At 47.2% G+C, this 16,752-nt stretch overlaps 2 protein-coding genes across 3 annotated transcripts in view; one reads left to right on the top strand and one right to left on the bottom strand.

Moving 5' to 3' along the window:
• NME7 (NME/NM23 family member 7) overlaps positions 1–1,420 on the top strand; it is a 90,937-nt gene extending 89,517 nt beyond the window's left edge. Inside the window, exon 12 of the mRNA XM_030235146.2 lies at positions 1,155–1,420. Within this exon, the coding sequence (XP_030091006.1) occupies positions 1,155–1,187 (33 nt within the window). The 3' untranslated portion in view covers positions 1,188–1,420. The remainder of the gene's footprint in view (positions 1–1,154) is intronic.
• On the bottom strand, positions 1,231–16,092 carry ATP1B1 (ATPase Na+/K+ transporting subunit beta 1). Of its 2 annotated transcripts, none has more exons than XM_030235147.2 (6): positions 15,772–16,092; positions 13,074–13,202; positions 6,033–6,188; positions 5,183–5,367; positions 3,231–3,311; positions 1,231–2,630 (listed from the first exon to the last, which is right to left on the bottom strand). In XM_030235147.2, exons 1-6 carry the CDS (start codon positions 15,869–15,871, stop codon positions 2,364–2,366), a joined length of 918 nt encoding a protein of 305 aa, XP_030091007.2. In that variant the 5' UTR covers positions 15,872–16,092; the 3' UTR covers positions 1,231–2,363. The 2 variants fall into 2 exon arrangements, with proteins under 2 accessions (XP_030091007.2, XP_030091008.2); XM_030235148.2 differs by lacking the exon at positions 15,772–16,092 and adding an exon at positions 13,493–15,532.
• Between the last annotated feature and the right edge of the window lie 660 nt (positions 16,093–16,752).

Below are 16,752 nucleotides of genomic sequence, written 5' to 3'. Positions count from 1 at the left end.
GTTGTCCCAACCCTGGGAATAAGCCAGACTCTTTATAATTTATTAACTCTCCATGCTTATACTTTGCACTCTATATATTGAGAATTAAAAGGCAGTAAAATACCTAACCATGAGTTGGGTCTTATACAAATAAAATTGGGAATTTTTTTGTTTGTTTGTTGGTTGGCTTGGGGCTTTTTTTTGTTGATTTTCTTAATTGTCACAGTGTTCACCTAGGAACTGAATTGTAGGGGCAGTTGATCCTACCAACCCTTGAGCCATGCAACACCATCCCCACCCAAAATGGTGGCAGCAGGAACCCATCAATTGCTGGGAGCCAAAATGGCTCAGCTTTCCTGCAGTTCTTTTTGTAGATGGAGTTTCCATTAGGGAGTATTTTAGGGCTCTCATCACAGCTTTTTAAATCCTTGCTCTAAACATACAGCAGCAAAAGAAAAGAGTTGAAGGTGCCATTTCTGCTGGCACCTGTTTCTTGAGAACAACACAGAACAGCTAAATGGGTGCACTAACCACCACAGCATACCGTAACCACACTTTTCCTTCTAGCAGATGACAAAGAGTTCATCATCTTGCTTCTCCAGGATTGTGTGTTCCACTTAGAAAGTCCTTATCAAGCCACTTGTTCTAGGATAGTCCTGTTTTGTCACTTTACATGGCAACATTCTCCCTGGTAATCTGCATCATGCAGCACAAAGTGAGCCTGACTCCTGCACAAAGCCAGCTGCCACATTTTGTCATCTCCAAGCAGCCCCAGCAGGCAGAGCTTGTCCTCAGCCATAGCCACTGGCCCAGCAGTAACACAAAGCAAGTGGCTGCCCTGAAACTCTTGTGGCTTCAGTATGCAGCCTCCCTTCTGGCTGCTGGAAGCTTTAACCTGCACTGAGGATGGACAGTTTTGTCTGGAGCAGAGAGCCTGTGCCTCCAGAGGTGGAGCATATGCAGTAATTGGGAAGAGACTTTTTGGGAGCCTGGCAGGCACAGGCAGGTGTTCCACAGGAGCCTCTCATCCGGGGTAGGGACAGGGACGTTACACTGATGAACAGACCCCAACACTGATGTGTAACAGCTCAACGTTTCAAATGTTTCAACCATTTCAACTCCCTTGTGCTGAGCCTGTCTGGGAATGATAAAGATGCATTTTCTCTTTGAAATAGGTGCAGTACTTCTTCAAGATTCTGGACAACTAACAGGCTCCATCCTCACCCACTGCAACAGACATGCACACAGAACTGTGTGTTCATTCATTTATTTGTCCAATGTTTCAACCTGACTGAAATACAAGATCAACAAGAGCACTGTACTCCTGGTTATTATTACATGTTAGAACATAGAGTTTTGCACTTTAGACAACATTTAACACCATTCTATGGGGTACTGCATTGCTTTTATAAAGTTTAAAATAAAGATTTATTTTCAAACATGTGACTTTGGTTTATTTCATACATTACACTTTCTTGCAGAAAAAATAAAATAGTACAACTGCATAAATATAAAATTCTTCCACCATGAAAATGGCTAAAACATTCAATAAAGACATTAGCACCACAGTGTGCGATGCCTTCAGCAGGAAAAAAAGAAAAGAAAAGAAAATATACAAAGCAGAGTTATGCCTATCACTGAGGAGAGTGATAGCCTGACCCAGTCTCTCACACAGCATACTGGAGGATAAGGGAAGAGGTGGAGAGAGAGACAGCATTTGCTACAAAGCACAGTACACAATCACCTACCTATTCTCTTAGACTTCACTTAAGTTAGTTTCCCTGCCACCCCTCCACATAAAATACCCTAACACCACAGAAAAGCCAGAAGCCTTATGGAGTGCTGTTAAATATCGTCTCACAGGTGGGCCTTTCTTTGAAAAGGAACAAAATAATGAGAAGTTTCATGCCAGTTCTAGTCCCATTGAGTATTTACACCTTGGACAGCAGAAGTCTTTGCTCACAAGAAGTAGAAAACAGATACAATACATGGCTTGAAAAATGACCAGAGTATGCACCTATAGTACTGTACACTAAATAAAATACACAAGGCAGCAATACTTAGGGGCCAGAAACACGGCTTACTACAAGTCTGTTATGGAATCATAATTTACAGTAAAAATGGGCATGTCCCAAGGCTCAATTTTGTTTTCTTTTGTCATTTACAGTAGAATAAATATTTGTCGCTATTGCTACACTTTGTTTACATTCTAACCTAGTAAATGCAGAAAGCTAGTGTAAAGCATATAGATTACGTGTAGGTCCCATACGTATGACAGTTTGTTCAAGACTAGTAGATTTTCTTTTTTGTTCTTTTTTTTTTTTTTAACCTTTTTAAATGGCTAGGAGAAGGAGGAGGGGGGAGGAAGAGAGTTGTGCTTACGATCAGCTGCTTTTAATGTCAAATTTAATATCAAAGCGTCCCTGGAAGCGGTCCTTGTCGCTGTAGACGATGTTCTGCCCATAGGCCCTGCACTCCACGCGCACCTCCATGTCGTAGGTCAGGTTGGTGAACTGCACAGCCACCAGCGGCTGCAGGTACCGTGGCTGCAACAGCTTCCCATAGTAGGGGTAGTACTGCAGCCCGAAGCCAGGGTAGCCGCCCATCCCATAGTACTCCACCGTGCCAATTTTGTCTGCATCTTCCTCTCGCTGCAAGGGGGGAGGAAGAGGCACAAGCAATGACAACCACCCAAACTTTGGTAGCCCTCGGCTGTATCAGCAGCTGATTTTCAGCAAGACCGTGACCTCCTATTTGGTCAGCGCTGGTCCCCACCGTGACAGCACAAGAGCTGCCAGTGGTTTACAGGACATGTCAGCACACATCAGCCAGTAAAAGGGCTTAGCCCAATTTAAAGCCTCAGCCACTTACAGTTAGAAACCACCAGAGCATCCTGTGGTACAATTGCACAGGCTTTAGCTACAGAAACTTTACTGTTTCTCAGCTGCTTTGCACATGTCAAGTACCATACCTTCCATGGAAGCCTTTGTTTTGGCTCCAGCACAGCACTTGAAAGACAAATGGCTACTTTTGAAAATACCTTTAATTACCTGGCCCTGATTTTACCCCACTCTGTGAAGGTAGCACTAACTCATCCATCATCAGGGCTTTGAGAAACTTTTGTTATCCCAAGTAAGAACCACTGCATTTGTCTATGGAAAGGCAGGCAAGGGGATAGCTACTACACTTGGACAAAGGCTTAGTCATCCCCTGCAGCTTCCCAACTCTGCTCTGTCGCATTTCCAACTTACCTTGGCAACACAGTGGACAGGGATGAGATTTGGGTTGTATTTTGCCATAATCTCAGGAGGTAGGCTTTCGTTGACTGGAGCCTAGAAGAAATCCAGAACAAGGGGATGTTACACACTGGACACTCCTCTGCAGACTGGAGCACCTTTGCATCAACAAAGATCAACAGTACTGAACACACACCATTAACTGGAATCCCTTCTAAGCACAGTTCAGAGGCAACAGCTGTCAGTGGTTCTTGGGACTGACAAGTAGTGTAACACAACTGGAAGCAGGGGAACTTGACCCAAGCAGAACTACTGGCTGTTCTTACAGCTTCACCTGCTGTGGATACAAGCAGGTGAGGCTGGGTTTAGTTCCGTGGTGTCCCTGGGGAAAGTGTTTCATGGAAGAGTGTCTATGGCTAGTGGGGTTCATTTTTGCAAGCTCAGGCAGTGGCAGGACACACTGGTGCAGGATTTGCCACCTGCCTGCCAGGTGTGTGCAATCAGGACTGGAAATGCACAGGAAAGAACGAAGTGTGGCAGTCTCACTCTGACACTGCTGAACTTCAACACCACCAACAAGGAAGGACAACAGCTCTGGGTATATCAGAGAAAAGTGTGAGTTCCAACTTTCATAGTCCAACCACTAACCCAGCTGGTCTTTGGTCTTTTAAAGTGCAGCAGTATTGTTTGACAACACTGCAGTTTCAGATCTGCTTTACAAACATTTTTCCCAGTGCAAGAACTACGGGGTCTCTGCTGGAGTGTGGAACCACAAAATAAATACTGCCTTGGATACCTGGTTTCTAAATGAAATCTGCAAAGTTGTTCCACAACCAGACCCTGCTGTCTAACGCACTCTGGAGGTCTACAGAGCTCCATAGCAAAAAAATAGAGGAACACACCAAACCATTCTCTTTCCCAGTCATCAAACATGCACATCTCATGTCACCCTACAGCCAACCACAGTACATTCTGCTAAAATGTTTCCACCACGCATCAAATAAACCAAAAGTTTGTTCATTTTTGTAGCACAAGACAAACTCTCTTTGAAGGAAAACATTTTTCAGGACTTGTTAGACAGCACCAATTCCCATCCTCAAGTGCCTTGACAGATGGACGTGAAGGTGGCTTAGAATGCCATTTGCATTTTTCTCCATCCAGAAGATGGAGTGGCAGGTTTTGTGCACCACCTTATTCAACAGCATGCATTTTGCCACTGAATTCTTAAAAGAAATTTTTAGCATTTTAATGCACTAGAGAAACAAACAGAAGGAAAAGCCATGAATACCCAGATTAACACCCTTTGGCATTACTGCAGACTTCCCTTTGGGTGAAGGGCAGAGCAACCAATTAGCAGAGATATCCTAAAGCCTCTGGAAAACTACGTTAAATTAACTAAAGACCTCCTCACCTTTTTTGCAGCTGTGCCTATGACTTTCAAATGTAGTTTACTCTTCCGAGCCTGTGTTTCACTCTGGCATTTAATATTAGCATTTCATAAATTAATTAAGCAGTTATGGCAAGGCAGACAAGACTGCACTGCCTGAGGAAAAGAATGGAGTGCATCAGGGCATGACAAAATGTACTGATGTTACAACAGACAGGGTTGGTCTAGGATGGTGCCATGGAAGCATACAGGAATTTAAAAATGGAATTTATAATTTGAAGAAAATGCTCTTTTATAACAACTCCAATAGCAGGCTCAGAAGTTACCAGATAAATAACCAGGAGGTTGCACTGTGACGTTCAGTGCTACTTGTTACCAACTTGCAGTGCACAACTTCCACTGCTTTTCAATTAACAGCATTTTTAAAGCAAATTACTCAAATTGTCTCACAGTTTATCCTCTGCAGAAGGGGTTTAATACTGATCTCTTTCCAGAAACCAAAAAGCAGGCACAGCAAATCTGCAGCCAACTCTTCCTTCAGATCAGTATCTTCCACTAGAAAGGGAAGAAAGATACTTGCCTGAGGTTTGAAGCCAATAATTCTGTTGAGCTTGACAAGGATGCATGGTTTGCCATCCTTGTAGCCATAGGTGGGATCATTTAACCCAGAACAGTTTTCCAGCCATTCACGTTTGAATTTGCAGACCTTCTTCTGGCCCTGGGCATCATTATATGGTCCTCTCTCTTTGTATTCAGTAGGTGTGTCTGTCACGGCAGGGGAAGGAAAACACAACCAGATGCATTGAGATCTTGTGCATGTCACTTACACTTCCCTGGGCAGGTGGGATTTGCCTTACCAGGGCAGTTAAGGCACTCTGCAGACTTATACCCAGCCATCCCCCAACACAGGACTGCTCCCAGACCAGCAAGTTTTATGGACCTTTGTTTTATAACAGATTTCTTCCAGAGTCATCTGGCTCAGAGACTAATTTTCTTCTGGGCAGCTTTTACAAGTGGGTTCCCCTCAGATTTGATACAGATGTATTATGAGATGAGAGTCTCATTCACATGATTACAAATAACCTATTAAGAGTAAACACCTCCCAGATGTTTGACTGCATGGCACAAAGAGGACCAACACTAGCTTTGGCAAAGTCATCAGTAAAACCCCTGTGGCTTTCAGAGAGAATAAGGTCAGTGCCATCTTCAGAGTCAGCTGAAGAGTGAAATGCGCGGGTTCCCAACCCTCCAATAAGCTGCTAAGTATGGCCCAGTGTGGTCTGCCCAAATAAAATTAATGAGCAGCCAGTTAACACACATGCTGCTGGAACAGCTGAAGACCAAGACCCACCACTGCTCAACCTCAGCTTCTGGTAGACCTGACAGAGGCATCATTCAGTCCTCAGCTGAAGGAAACAATCAAGACTTACCTCCACAGTCCTGAAACACGATGTTTTCAGTTTGTTGCTCATCACTGTAGTCCCTTAAGAAATTAGCCAGGTTCCTCACATAGGGTTCATAACTTCTGGGATCAGAGGCAGTGAAGGCAATTTCTGTCTTTTGAACCTGGGGGACTTGAGTCAGTCCTAAGAAAAGCAAAATCAGGGAGAAAACATGAAGTACATCTCAGAGCTGCACAGCTTCCAGGCGATGCCAAGAACATAACTCCTAATAATAATCTCTATTTTTCAGATGTAAGAACTTTGACAAAACAGCTTAAGCTCACTTGGAAGAGAGGTTCTCCTCTTTCCAGAAACAGTCTTAAAATATTTATCACAGTGTTTGTGTCAGGTAAAAAGGCAAAAATCACAAAATGGAGAAGTGAGGCTACAAAGTCTAGCCTTCCTCCTTCAAGAAAAAGAGCCAACCACAGGTCCACTATGCACTTCTGCCTCCTCCTTGAGGACAGAAGGGAAGCAGCATGTGAGGCCAAGCACGCAAGAACATAAGTATCCCTAACAGGCTGCCTTCAGTGTCTGCAAACTCTGTGTTTAGGATACAGCACAGCTCTCCACTCATGAGCTCCTGCAACAAAAGACAAGCGGTTTCCCAAGTCCGGTCATACTCTGCCAGCTGGAATCCATGTGGCCTTTGTGTGTCTCCCCTGTGGGATGCAGGGCAGGAGACATTTTCTCCCTTAGTAAATTTATCTGCCTGAGCACTGCCTAATTGGGTATTTCTGACTGTAAGAGAGCTCAGAAGATGAGTTCTATCAGCAGCTCATCACCAAGGAGGTGAATAGGAAATGCCACCACACAAAAGAATTGTTTAAAAGACTCTCCACATTCTGGGCTGTTCTAACCAGCTCAGATTTAGACTATAATAATGACACATGGAGAAGAGCCTATAAACAAGAAATGCCTACAGATAATGAAAAGCACCATCTCCTTTGCTCTTCATTGTGGAACTTGGAAATAATTGTTCCTATGCAATGTTTAGGTAACATTTTAATTGAAAATATTGATGCATGGCTAACACTTTATTCAAGTAATGGGAACCAAGTTCATGCTGCTTTTGTGGCGGTGACTGTAATTATTAAGGTCCTGACTTCAGTTCAGTTGGTCCTCTTCATTTTAGCAAGATGAAGAAAAGGAGCAAGGGAGCAGCATTTGCTTTGACAGCTTTCAGAACAGGCCTGTTGCCAAGAAGTTCCTCTGGTGCAAAACTCAGGCAGCTTAGCCGGCTGGCCCCAGCCCACAAGAGCTTGTGACTCCCAGCAATTTTTCCAAAGCTACTTGAGTGCTTCCGCTCAGTCCCTCTGCAAACCAACTCACCACTCCCCCCCACCCCCCCTGCCACTACCCACTAACTTGGAATTTGTAACTTAAGATAAAGATTACCTTTGTTCCCCTGAACACGGCTCCTGGTCACCAAAGATTGCAAGAAGCCCAGCAAGGAGCTCCGGTGTTTCAAGTTTAATTCCTGAAGCAGCTTTTCACTGCTCAAAAATCCCTCTGCTACAAATGGACCAGGTTGAGTTTACAAGTTTAGAAGCACTTCTCTATTCCTCTAGCAGAATGACATCCTACCCTCCCAAAATCAGTGGCTTTCAGCCCTTTTTTAAGCAATTACTCATTTTCTTGCTTCACAAACAGTTATATATAGAAAAAAATATGCCAGTTTCCATTTTAGTAAGGGACTTCAAACCCATCCTGCCAAGCCCTTCTTATGTTACCACTCAGCTGGGAAGAACAGACTCTGTCACCTGAAGTGGCTGTCTGGAATTGCAGCAGAGGCAGGCCAGGCCTTAGGTCCTCTCCTGGGTCTGCCTTTTCCAGAGTTCAAGTTACAGGTGACATACATATTCACATACATATTCAAGTGTATAAATACAAAAAAAAAAAAAAAAAAAAAAAAAAGAAAAAAAAAGTCAAGAAAACATGGCCAGGCTTGTTAAGTTCCAGTCAGGCAAGTGAAGTTGTCAGTTTTGCTCAGGACCTCCCAATCTCTGTTTCTTGTCTTGGCCAAGGTAACACATAGGGCACCACACAGGCCTGGGAAAGGTGAGGTGAAGGTCAGCAATAAACCCCGTGGTTTGTAAAAGCCACCCAGTACAAGATCTCTGTTCTCTCTTTGAGAGCCTGGCCACTGATAGATGAAGTCCAAAGCCAACCCTCTGCTCATCAGACAAGTGATTTGGTTGGAGGACAGACTGCCATCCCAAAGCATCCCTGTCTTGCACATCTCCACAGAACTGCCATGAATCCAGGCAGTACATCCAAGCAGCTGTTCCAGCAGCCAGCACAAAGGAGCCACTGTTCCTGCCAGGTAGCCCTTGGCCCGAGCTGGGCTGTTTTCTGCCCAATTGGGAGCATTTCTAGGTGGATGGATGAACCAGACTAGACCAGGCTTTGGCACATGAGTGGTTGCTTTGTTTAGGATAGGAGCAAAGTGGCGATCAATCTTCCCACTTACAGAGCAAGAAAGACAATCTTTATGAATATTAAAGGCTTGCAATGAAAAATACTTTTATCCTAATTAAAAAGCTGCTAGTGGCTTCTACCACAACCTCTATTCTCACATGCCTGAACTGACTGGATGCAAAGCCCTAACCCCTGATGTACCATTTCCTTCTGTACATCCCATAGCCATACTAAGACATAGTAAGCTGCAGTGGTGTTAGTAGAGCAGCACTATCATCGAAACCTTAAGCAGTCTTGTGTGGAAAACCAAGCATGTTGTACAACAGCAGAAGGTAACCTCTGAGGAACACTAACCTTTCTGGAACATTCTCTCACCCCCAGTTGGCAACTTAAGCAAGCAGGACAAGACAAAACACTTAAAAGTTGAGTCCTTGCGGTACTACCTGGCATGTATTGCTAGACACCCAAGGAAGTGTGTGGCTGGCATGAATGAAGCTTTTAAGAGCTGCATGCACATGAGGAATCCATTCATGAGCAAGTCCTATAGGGGAAAAGAAACAAACCCACAGGTGCTTTCAGAGCCAGGAACCTAACAACCCTCTCCCTATCCTCAGACTATAATCTGTATGACACAGCTCTGCATCTCAAGCTATTGCAAGAGATGCACCATGGTGTCACATGGTTATGCTGTTCTTTCCACACAAAAGAATGAAGTAACTCATTGCTAAAATACTGACAAATTAGAAAATTGCCACAACTGGCACTTCAGAGTGCCTTGTTAGGAAATAAGACTCATCTTCACTTGGCTGGCATTGTCCATATAAATGATGAGCAATGCCTTGAGTTGGTAATGGACACCACCTTTTGCTGGCTGGGACTACACAAGGACATCAAATACCAAAAAACCCCACAAAGTCATTTGGGTTCTTTTTTTCAGCTACACTTCCACTTCCAAAATGCTACTGCAGATTAGAATCATGTTTATTCAAGTTCACTTAAAACCAGTTTTCCACATAGATTTTATCATTCTGAGCTGCAATAGGAAGATTTCAGGAGAAGTATCCTGAGGGTAAAGAGGAAGAAACTACAAGTGGGAAGGAAGTCAGGCTTGCTATTAGGAACAGTTGTATAAGGCCATAGTAACCACTCTTGCTCCAGAACATCATGCTCATTTCCAAGTACCATGTAATCTTTGTTCCAAATGAGCATAACCACTCCTGAGATGACACAGACAACAAATTGAGTGATCACTACACCCTCCCCCAGCTCACTATATGAGGAAGACTTTAAAAGCCACCATATTAAACAATGTCCTTCCAAGCTTCCAGTCAACCTCATCCCCAAAGTGCAAAAAGCAGGTGTGAGTTTTCTGCAAACGCAGCGAAACCTGCTTGGCTGCAACATCCTGGAGACTGACATTTTCCCAAGAACAGGTGCTGCTGAGATTAGAGAAGCAAAGAGGTGCAACTTCCCAGGAGGCAGCACACACTCCTTTGAAGTCTCCCTGCTACCTTGCTGCTGCTGTCCAAGCTAAATAAGCCAAGTGGGGAACACACACCAAAGCAGCCTTTCTATGATGCACTCACTGCCCAGCAGCGCCTGAAGCAGGAACACCTGAGACCCCCTGGCTGGAGCAGGGATTCTTCCTTCCAGCCACCACTTACAAAGCTTTGCCTCAGGCTGCAGTGAGGTCTGTCCCCTCAGCCAGCCCCTGATGGAATGCTGTTCCACGGGATGCACACCACAAGATGGCAGGATACGCAGCCCAATTTGTATTGGGGTGGGGAGGGGGAGAATGAAGCATTATTTTTTAGGGATGCTTCTTAAGAGGCAATATCCTCATCCTTCACTAGTAGCAGGGTTAAGTCCCCTGTGTTCAAAGCTGAGTCGGAGCCTGCAGCACACGTGGAACTGGGAGCTGGGGCTGTCGCAAGGCTGGAGGCAGGTGAACTGCACTGTCCCTTCCCCCACCACAAGACAAAAGAAAGAAAAAATAGTGTAATGGAAAGGTACAATATTCAGCTTGCCCTGAAGCCCTGTATAACATTCCTGTTGTGTTCAATACAGAAACCAATTGTCATATTAATGACACTTGGCTACAAAAATAGCACTTTATGGCTTTCAGTGTTATACACATGTCAATAACTCAATACAACACCCTGTAGGTTTTGCTGCTGTTATGAAATCTGTTGTATTTCAGAACAAGAATGATATTATAGCAACCCCTACAGCATTTTCTCGTTCAAATCCTGAAGGCAAGTTAGTTTTCCCTTTCTCAAAACATTCTGGGCTGACACAACAGTGACTTGCCGAAGAAGGACAGAGCACTGTAACAAGAATAAAACCAGCTTTTCTGGCTCCCTAGAAAATCCTGGGCTTTATCAAGCTGCCAGTATACTTACTTGGCTCACAAATTTTCCCACAAGAACCAGGAATTAGAATTGCACAACATCCTACTTTATATAGTTCATCATGTGCAGGTGTTTCAGATCACAGAAAGTTCAACTTTGGTGCTCACCACACGTGTGTTCCTTGACAAAACAGCAGCTGTGCTTACAGCACTGGGGAGAATCCTGCACAGCCAGAGAATACAGGGATTGCTGACCCCCCAAACAGCAGGGCAGCCACTCACTACCTGTCAGTGTCTCTGAAAGCCTGCATTAAAGGGCGATTTTGGACTCGCAGTTTCACGGCTGTGGTGCTACAGGACAAGGAATGTACTGGATACTAAGTGCCAGCCTCTGCCATGCCCTACACCAGCTTGTCCACATCCGTGGGAAGTGCTGTCAACTGATGCTCTGCAAAGGATCCTATTCTATTTAATAATTATTTCTTTGAAGTTTTATGCATATGCCATGGCAGCTTGGTTCAAACCCCTTGTTTACTGGCTCCCCACTGTCACACATTGAAGGAGGTGGATTTTGTTCCCCTTGATTTCAGTACCCATCCTGAAAGCCTATTACAAAAGATTCCTGACATTGTTTTTCCATTTTGATTTCTGCAGTACAAACTACAAGAATGTCTTGAAATTCAATTCCTTTTCTTTGTTAAAAAAAAAGCCCCAGAAAAACTGGTGCAGTATGCAATTAAGATATTAATAAAAATCCTTTGCAGGCTGAAGTCTTTCACAAAAATTTTACCAGAGTTGCTTTGAAATTGGAATCATAAACTGCTGTTTCACAGAAAGCAATTGGTGTACTTAGAACAGGTAATTATGTGACATCTGGCTGAACAGCAGGGCTATCTGGGTGAGACCTCAGATCCATGGGTGCCTTTGCTAATTATTTCATGAAGGGGAAAAACATATTACTAAGTAACAATTACCCCAGCATTAGCTATGTTGGCTTTTCAGATGCAGCCAATGGCTCTGGGCAGTATCAGTGACAGTCTTTCCTGCAAATGTCAGGGTCCACTGCAGAGATTAAAAGAGCTGCTTTCAGTGCTTAAGAAAGCATTTGCCCCAGCCATGGTGGTGGTACATGAAGAAGTATAACTCACTAACACAGCAGTTCCAGCCTCTGTTCTGTGTTTAAAGCATGCTGGTAGAAAAGTAGTTATTTGGAAAAGATGACTTAGCTGAGCTGTAACACCATTTGGTGACAGTGTCGTTCCCTGTGTTTAGGGCAGGGCTTCACAGCACAGCACAACAGGCAGTGGGGCTGCAAGACAGCGCAGCATCAGGGCCAGCTTGTGCAGCTACAAGCCATCAGCATCACAATTGTCACTTAAATACCACTGTTACTAAAAGCTTCTGAACTGTTTCACAGAGCAACGGGAGACAGATCGTTAGGATGCCCAGCGCCAGGCAGCCTCAAGGTCATTTGCAATGTGGGAAAGCAGCAGTTGTGCAGCTCCCCCTGCGCTTGCTGGAGTCAGATAGCGCAGTGCAGCCCGGGCAGGCGGAGCGCAAACCTGCGGCAAGGGCCACTCACTCCTTCTGCCCTACCCAAGGCCAGCTGGCCACAGACACTGCTCAGGCATGATTTTGAGCAGAGATTTCTATGCCTGTGAGGACGGGTCACACATCAGCAGCTACCAGACCCACCCACCCTCCCTTCACCTCCCACTCCAACCAGCTGCAATTCCCACTATTGAGTGCCATGGCATTTCTAGAGAAGGGGTACTTTGGTGTTGGATAAAACAATTCCATGAGCACTCCCAGAACTGGCACTGTCCCCTTGCTCCTTGTGCACACCACTTCCACTGATAGAGCCAACATTTTATCTTTACCCCTTCACTTACCCATGTGAAGAGAGTGGTTCTGAAGAAAGAAAAACTGAACCCACCTTCCTCATACAGTCTGTTCCCAAAAGTGAAGCCTTTTAGCCTCACCCTGTCACTTTAGCTTAGGGGAAGAGAAAACCAAAGCAGCTTCAAGTTCCTCTCAGAGAGGAAACATTTTTCCTGTGATGCAACCTTTAATTCTAGCAGGATTTTCTTCAAGCCCCAGTACTGTTAACACAGAAGGCTGAGAACATACCCACCCCCTACAAATATGTGTTGCAGCAACAACATGCTTATTTCATCCTCCTTCTTGAGGTGAGTAACTGACCCCGCCTTCCCAGAACAGCTTGCATGAAGTCAAACACAGTCCTCCTATTTAGTTACCTGGAGGTGCCACTCGATCCTGGTATTTGGGCTCAAATTCACTGACAGTGAGCAACATCACTTGGATGGTCCCGATGAATATACCTGCCAGGCAACCGTAGAAGATGACATAGAAGAGGAGGATCTTAACTGCAACAGAAAACAAACAAAGAGGAATCAAATCAAGTCCTCATGGCAGTCATGCTTCAGGACAGGAGTTCCAACCTTTGCCACTTGCAAGGAGGTGCCCAGCACATGAAAATCAGATGTTGCAAGGACATCTATTTAACAGTGAGATTATGCCCTGATGCAGACAGGAAATGTAAGGCACTCCAGTTGTTTGGTGGTGGTGGGGAAACATGAGCCCCTGAAAACTTAAAAATCTGTGAATCAGGATTTGGGCTTATAAAATATAGAGACTAAACAGTGTTCCTCCACACCTTCAAGGATCCCTTGGCTGATCCAGCACTACCACCACAGGCCCTTGCACTTGACACGGTCAGTGATCCAAGTGCCCCACAGCAAGCACAGGTGTGCTTGAAGGATACTCATTCCACACAGCTCTGGGGCTCAAAGCTATTTCCAGGAGTAGTGCCAGTAAGTGTTTCATTCACATTTACAAGCCACTGTAAAGCCTGATCTCTTCCAGTAATTCAGGCCATCACCTCAAAAAAAAAAAAAAAAAAGACAACGGGTAAAGAGCTCAGGCCAAATTAATTTTAGGACTCCATCTCAAATGTAGGAAAGTACTCTTAAGGTGTCAAAATTCTGCACATTTACCAGCCCTGTGTGCCTACAAAGACACTATGGCACTGCTCATACCAATAAGAGAGTGAATTATGTAAGAATGAAAGACTAAATGTAGTTTCAGTCTAGAAGGAACGTCTAGAATCATCTTGAGGGGGGACTGGGAAGAACAGAGAAGAATGGAGATGCAGCCCAGCTCTGGGTATCAGTTACCAGTTTACAAGGATTATCTGAACAGATTATCTGCAGGGTAACATGCTGTAGTACACACCACCAGGCCACCTACAAGGGTAGGCCAGCCCATGCCAAGCAACTGTATTGCTCATCAGGCTGCAGGGACAAGCAGAGACCAAAGACAACTTGAGAGCAAGCCTGCTTAATCTCAGACTGTCCTCACCTAATCGCAAACAAAACAGATATAGTTTATTTGAAGGACTTGAAGTGATGAGGTACCAGAGATGGGGAGTAAGTAGTGGGTGGAAATATTCCTCCTCACTCCCCAGCTCCATCAAAAAAACCCCTACATCATTAGAGAAGCATCACAATGAAAGCTGACATCTGGTTGTTCTAAGTCTGTGAAAGACAGGTAAACAGGATGGCCACCCAGAGAAACAGAGGCTGAGGGACACTGTCAGAAAGGCACTCCATCCTCTTGTCTTCCTTGCATGCACCAGAGGTAGCCAGGGCTGACGGGCAGAGCTGGGTGCAGTAGAATGGTGCTCCAGGAGTTAAAGCACTCTTTGGTATCCAGGCAGCGTAAAGCAAATGGCTGTGACGTCAGGGACGTGTGGAAATTTTTTCCAGAGCATGGTCATAGGAGGTGCTGTTGTAACAAACCAAACACTAATGCTGTTGTCTGCAGCATAATGCCTTTGAGTTTTGTAACATCAAAAGGCAAACGCTGGGAGGTAGCTTATTTAATCTGGTTGCCAGCCAGGATGCTCTAAACGCCAAAGACACCTTAAAGGTCAAAAACTGCTCCAAGGTCTCAGAAAATACACAGTGGGTCTAGAAACTGAGCACCACAGGGCTGAAGAAAAAAGCTTCTTGCAACAGGTAGGCTTATAACAGAAGACTCTGATTGTCAGTCTGCAGATAGACTCAGCAAATGGAAATCAGTCCTAGGCAGATAGGTACGGACACTCTGGGAGAAGGACCTGGTTCAGCCTCCACGTTTAAAGCGCTGCGCAGTTGCCTGGTGCCTCAGAAGCAGAAAATACCTCTCCATGCGCACCCACAACCCCATTCTGCTCACGTAAAGAAACAGCAGAAGCCTGCTCTAGTCCACCTGCCAGAGCTGCTGGCTCTGGACGTGGCACCTCCGGGTCGATCCATTACAATAGGAGCTGAATTCAACATCGCAAGGGTGGCAACACCAGCTGTGGTTGGCAGCAACTGGAAGGCTGTTATTTGCATAAGGAAATTAAAAACCTCTTTAAGCTAAATGGAATGAATACAGCACAAGCATTTATGAGGAATGCACATAGAGACATTTCCTTCTTGCGGAGATATTAAAAGTTAATTGCTCTTTCTCAGCGGAGTAAAACTCGCTTAGTTTCATTTACCCAGAGAAAACGGAAAAAAGAAAAAGCCTCTGAAAGGTCTAAGGCAGATGAGAGCTGGAAGGTCAGGGTTCCCCGACGGCGATGCTCCCGGGCCAAGCCAGCCACCGGGAAAGCAAGGAGACCCAAGGACGAGACGCCCTCGACAAGGTCGGCCCGACCCCGCCTCACCCCCGAACCCACCTGGAGCCGCACTCGAGGGGCAGCGCTTGCCGACCCCCGCGGGGTCCCAGCGGACACCGAGGGGAAAGGGAAGAGGGACCCCGTCCCTACCTCCCTCGCCCCGCAGGGACGCCCTGCCGCTAGCCCCCCCCCGCCCCGGCCGCAGCCCCGCCGCAGCCGGCGGAGGCGGAGCGCCGGGGCCGTGCTGCAGCGCCCGCCGCAACGCCGCCCCCCGGCCCCGCACTCACACCAGCTGCCCCCAGTGCGGCCCAGCAGCTCCTTCTTCTCCGAGTTCCAGATGAATTTCTTCCAGTTGCCATCACCGTCCTTGGCCTTCCCGCGGGCCATGGCGAACAGCGGGGTGGGCGAGCGGCGTGCAAAGATCTACAGCCCTCAGCAGGCAGAGCGGGCAGGACCCGGCCGGGCGGAGCAGCCCCAGAAGGTGCGGATGGGTGCGCCCGCCCCGGCGGCGCCGGCCCGACGGGGCAGAGGGGGAGAGGCGGCCGGGGGAACACGGAGCGACGGGGAAAACACAGCTGAGCGCACAGTGCACGGAGCAGCCGCGATCCCCGCGCAGCGCCCCTTCATATACACCGCGGGCTCCGCCCTGCCCGCGCCGCCGCCAATGCGGATCCGCCGAGCGCTCCGCGGGCGGGGCCCGGGGCGGGCGAGGCGCGGTGGGGGCGCGCCGGCGGCGGGAGCGTCAAGGAGGGAGGGGGCGGGGGGCTGCGGCACCGGCACCGGCACTGGGGGGCAGGATGGGTGTTGGCCGCCTGCTGCTCACCGGAGGTCCGACCCTCCGAGCCGGGCAGGTGCGTACGTGCGTGCTACCGCGGGGACGCGTGTCCCTTGCCCGGTTGTAGCTGCGGGCGCGTGCGTGCGCGCACCCGCACACCTGTGCGCGCGCCAGTCCGCAAACGTGCCCGCCGTTCCCGGTATTCCTGCCCCGCCTGTTCCCTGCGGTCCCTGCTTCCCGCAGCAGAGCCGGTCGGCCGGGCGCTGCTGAGCACCGTCCCTGTCCCTCTCCTGCTCCTGGCACCTCGCGCGGCCGCCCGCCCGGCCCGCTCCGCCGGGTCCGCCACACTCCGGCAGGTTCACGTGTATCGCGGCAGCGGAATAACGAGCGCCAACAGTGCTCCCGTCCCGGCCCCGTGCTCCGTCCCCCGCGCCCTGGGAGCACTAGCCGGGAGGGGTGGGCAGGGGCTCCTCGGCAGGAGCGGGCGGACCTT

This window comes from Serinus canaria, chromosome 1, assembly GCF_022539315.1.
Source record: "Serinus canaria isolate serCan28SL12 chromosome 1, serCan2020, whole genome shotgun sequence".
Lineage (NCBI taxonomy): Eukaryota > Metazoa > Chordata > Aves > Passeriformes > Fringillidae > Serinus > Serinus canaria.
The sequence above is the reverse complement of the archived record's forward strand: the minus strand, read 5'-3'. Positions and strand labels throughout refer to the sequence as shown.

Coding starts and splice junctions, on each gene's coding strand:
- ATP1B1 (XM_030235147.2), bottom strand. CDS start 15,871: ATGGCCCGCGGGAAGGCCAAGGACGGTGATGGCAACTGGAAGAAATTC. Junction 3,312..5,182: donor TTATTGGCTTCAAACCTCAG/GCAAGTATCTTT, acceptor GATTTCTTCTAG/GCTCCAGTCAACGAAAGCCT. Junction 2,631..3,230: donor CTGTCCACTGTGTTGCCAAG/GTAAGTTGGAAA, acceptor CCCCCCTTGCAG/CGAGAGGAAGATGCAGACAA.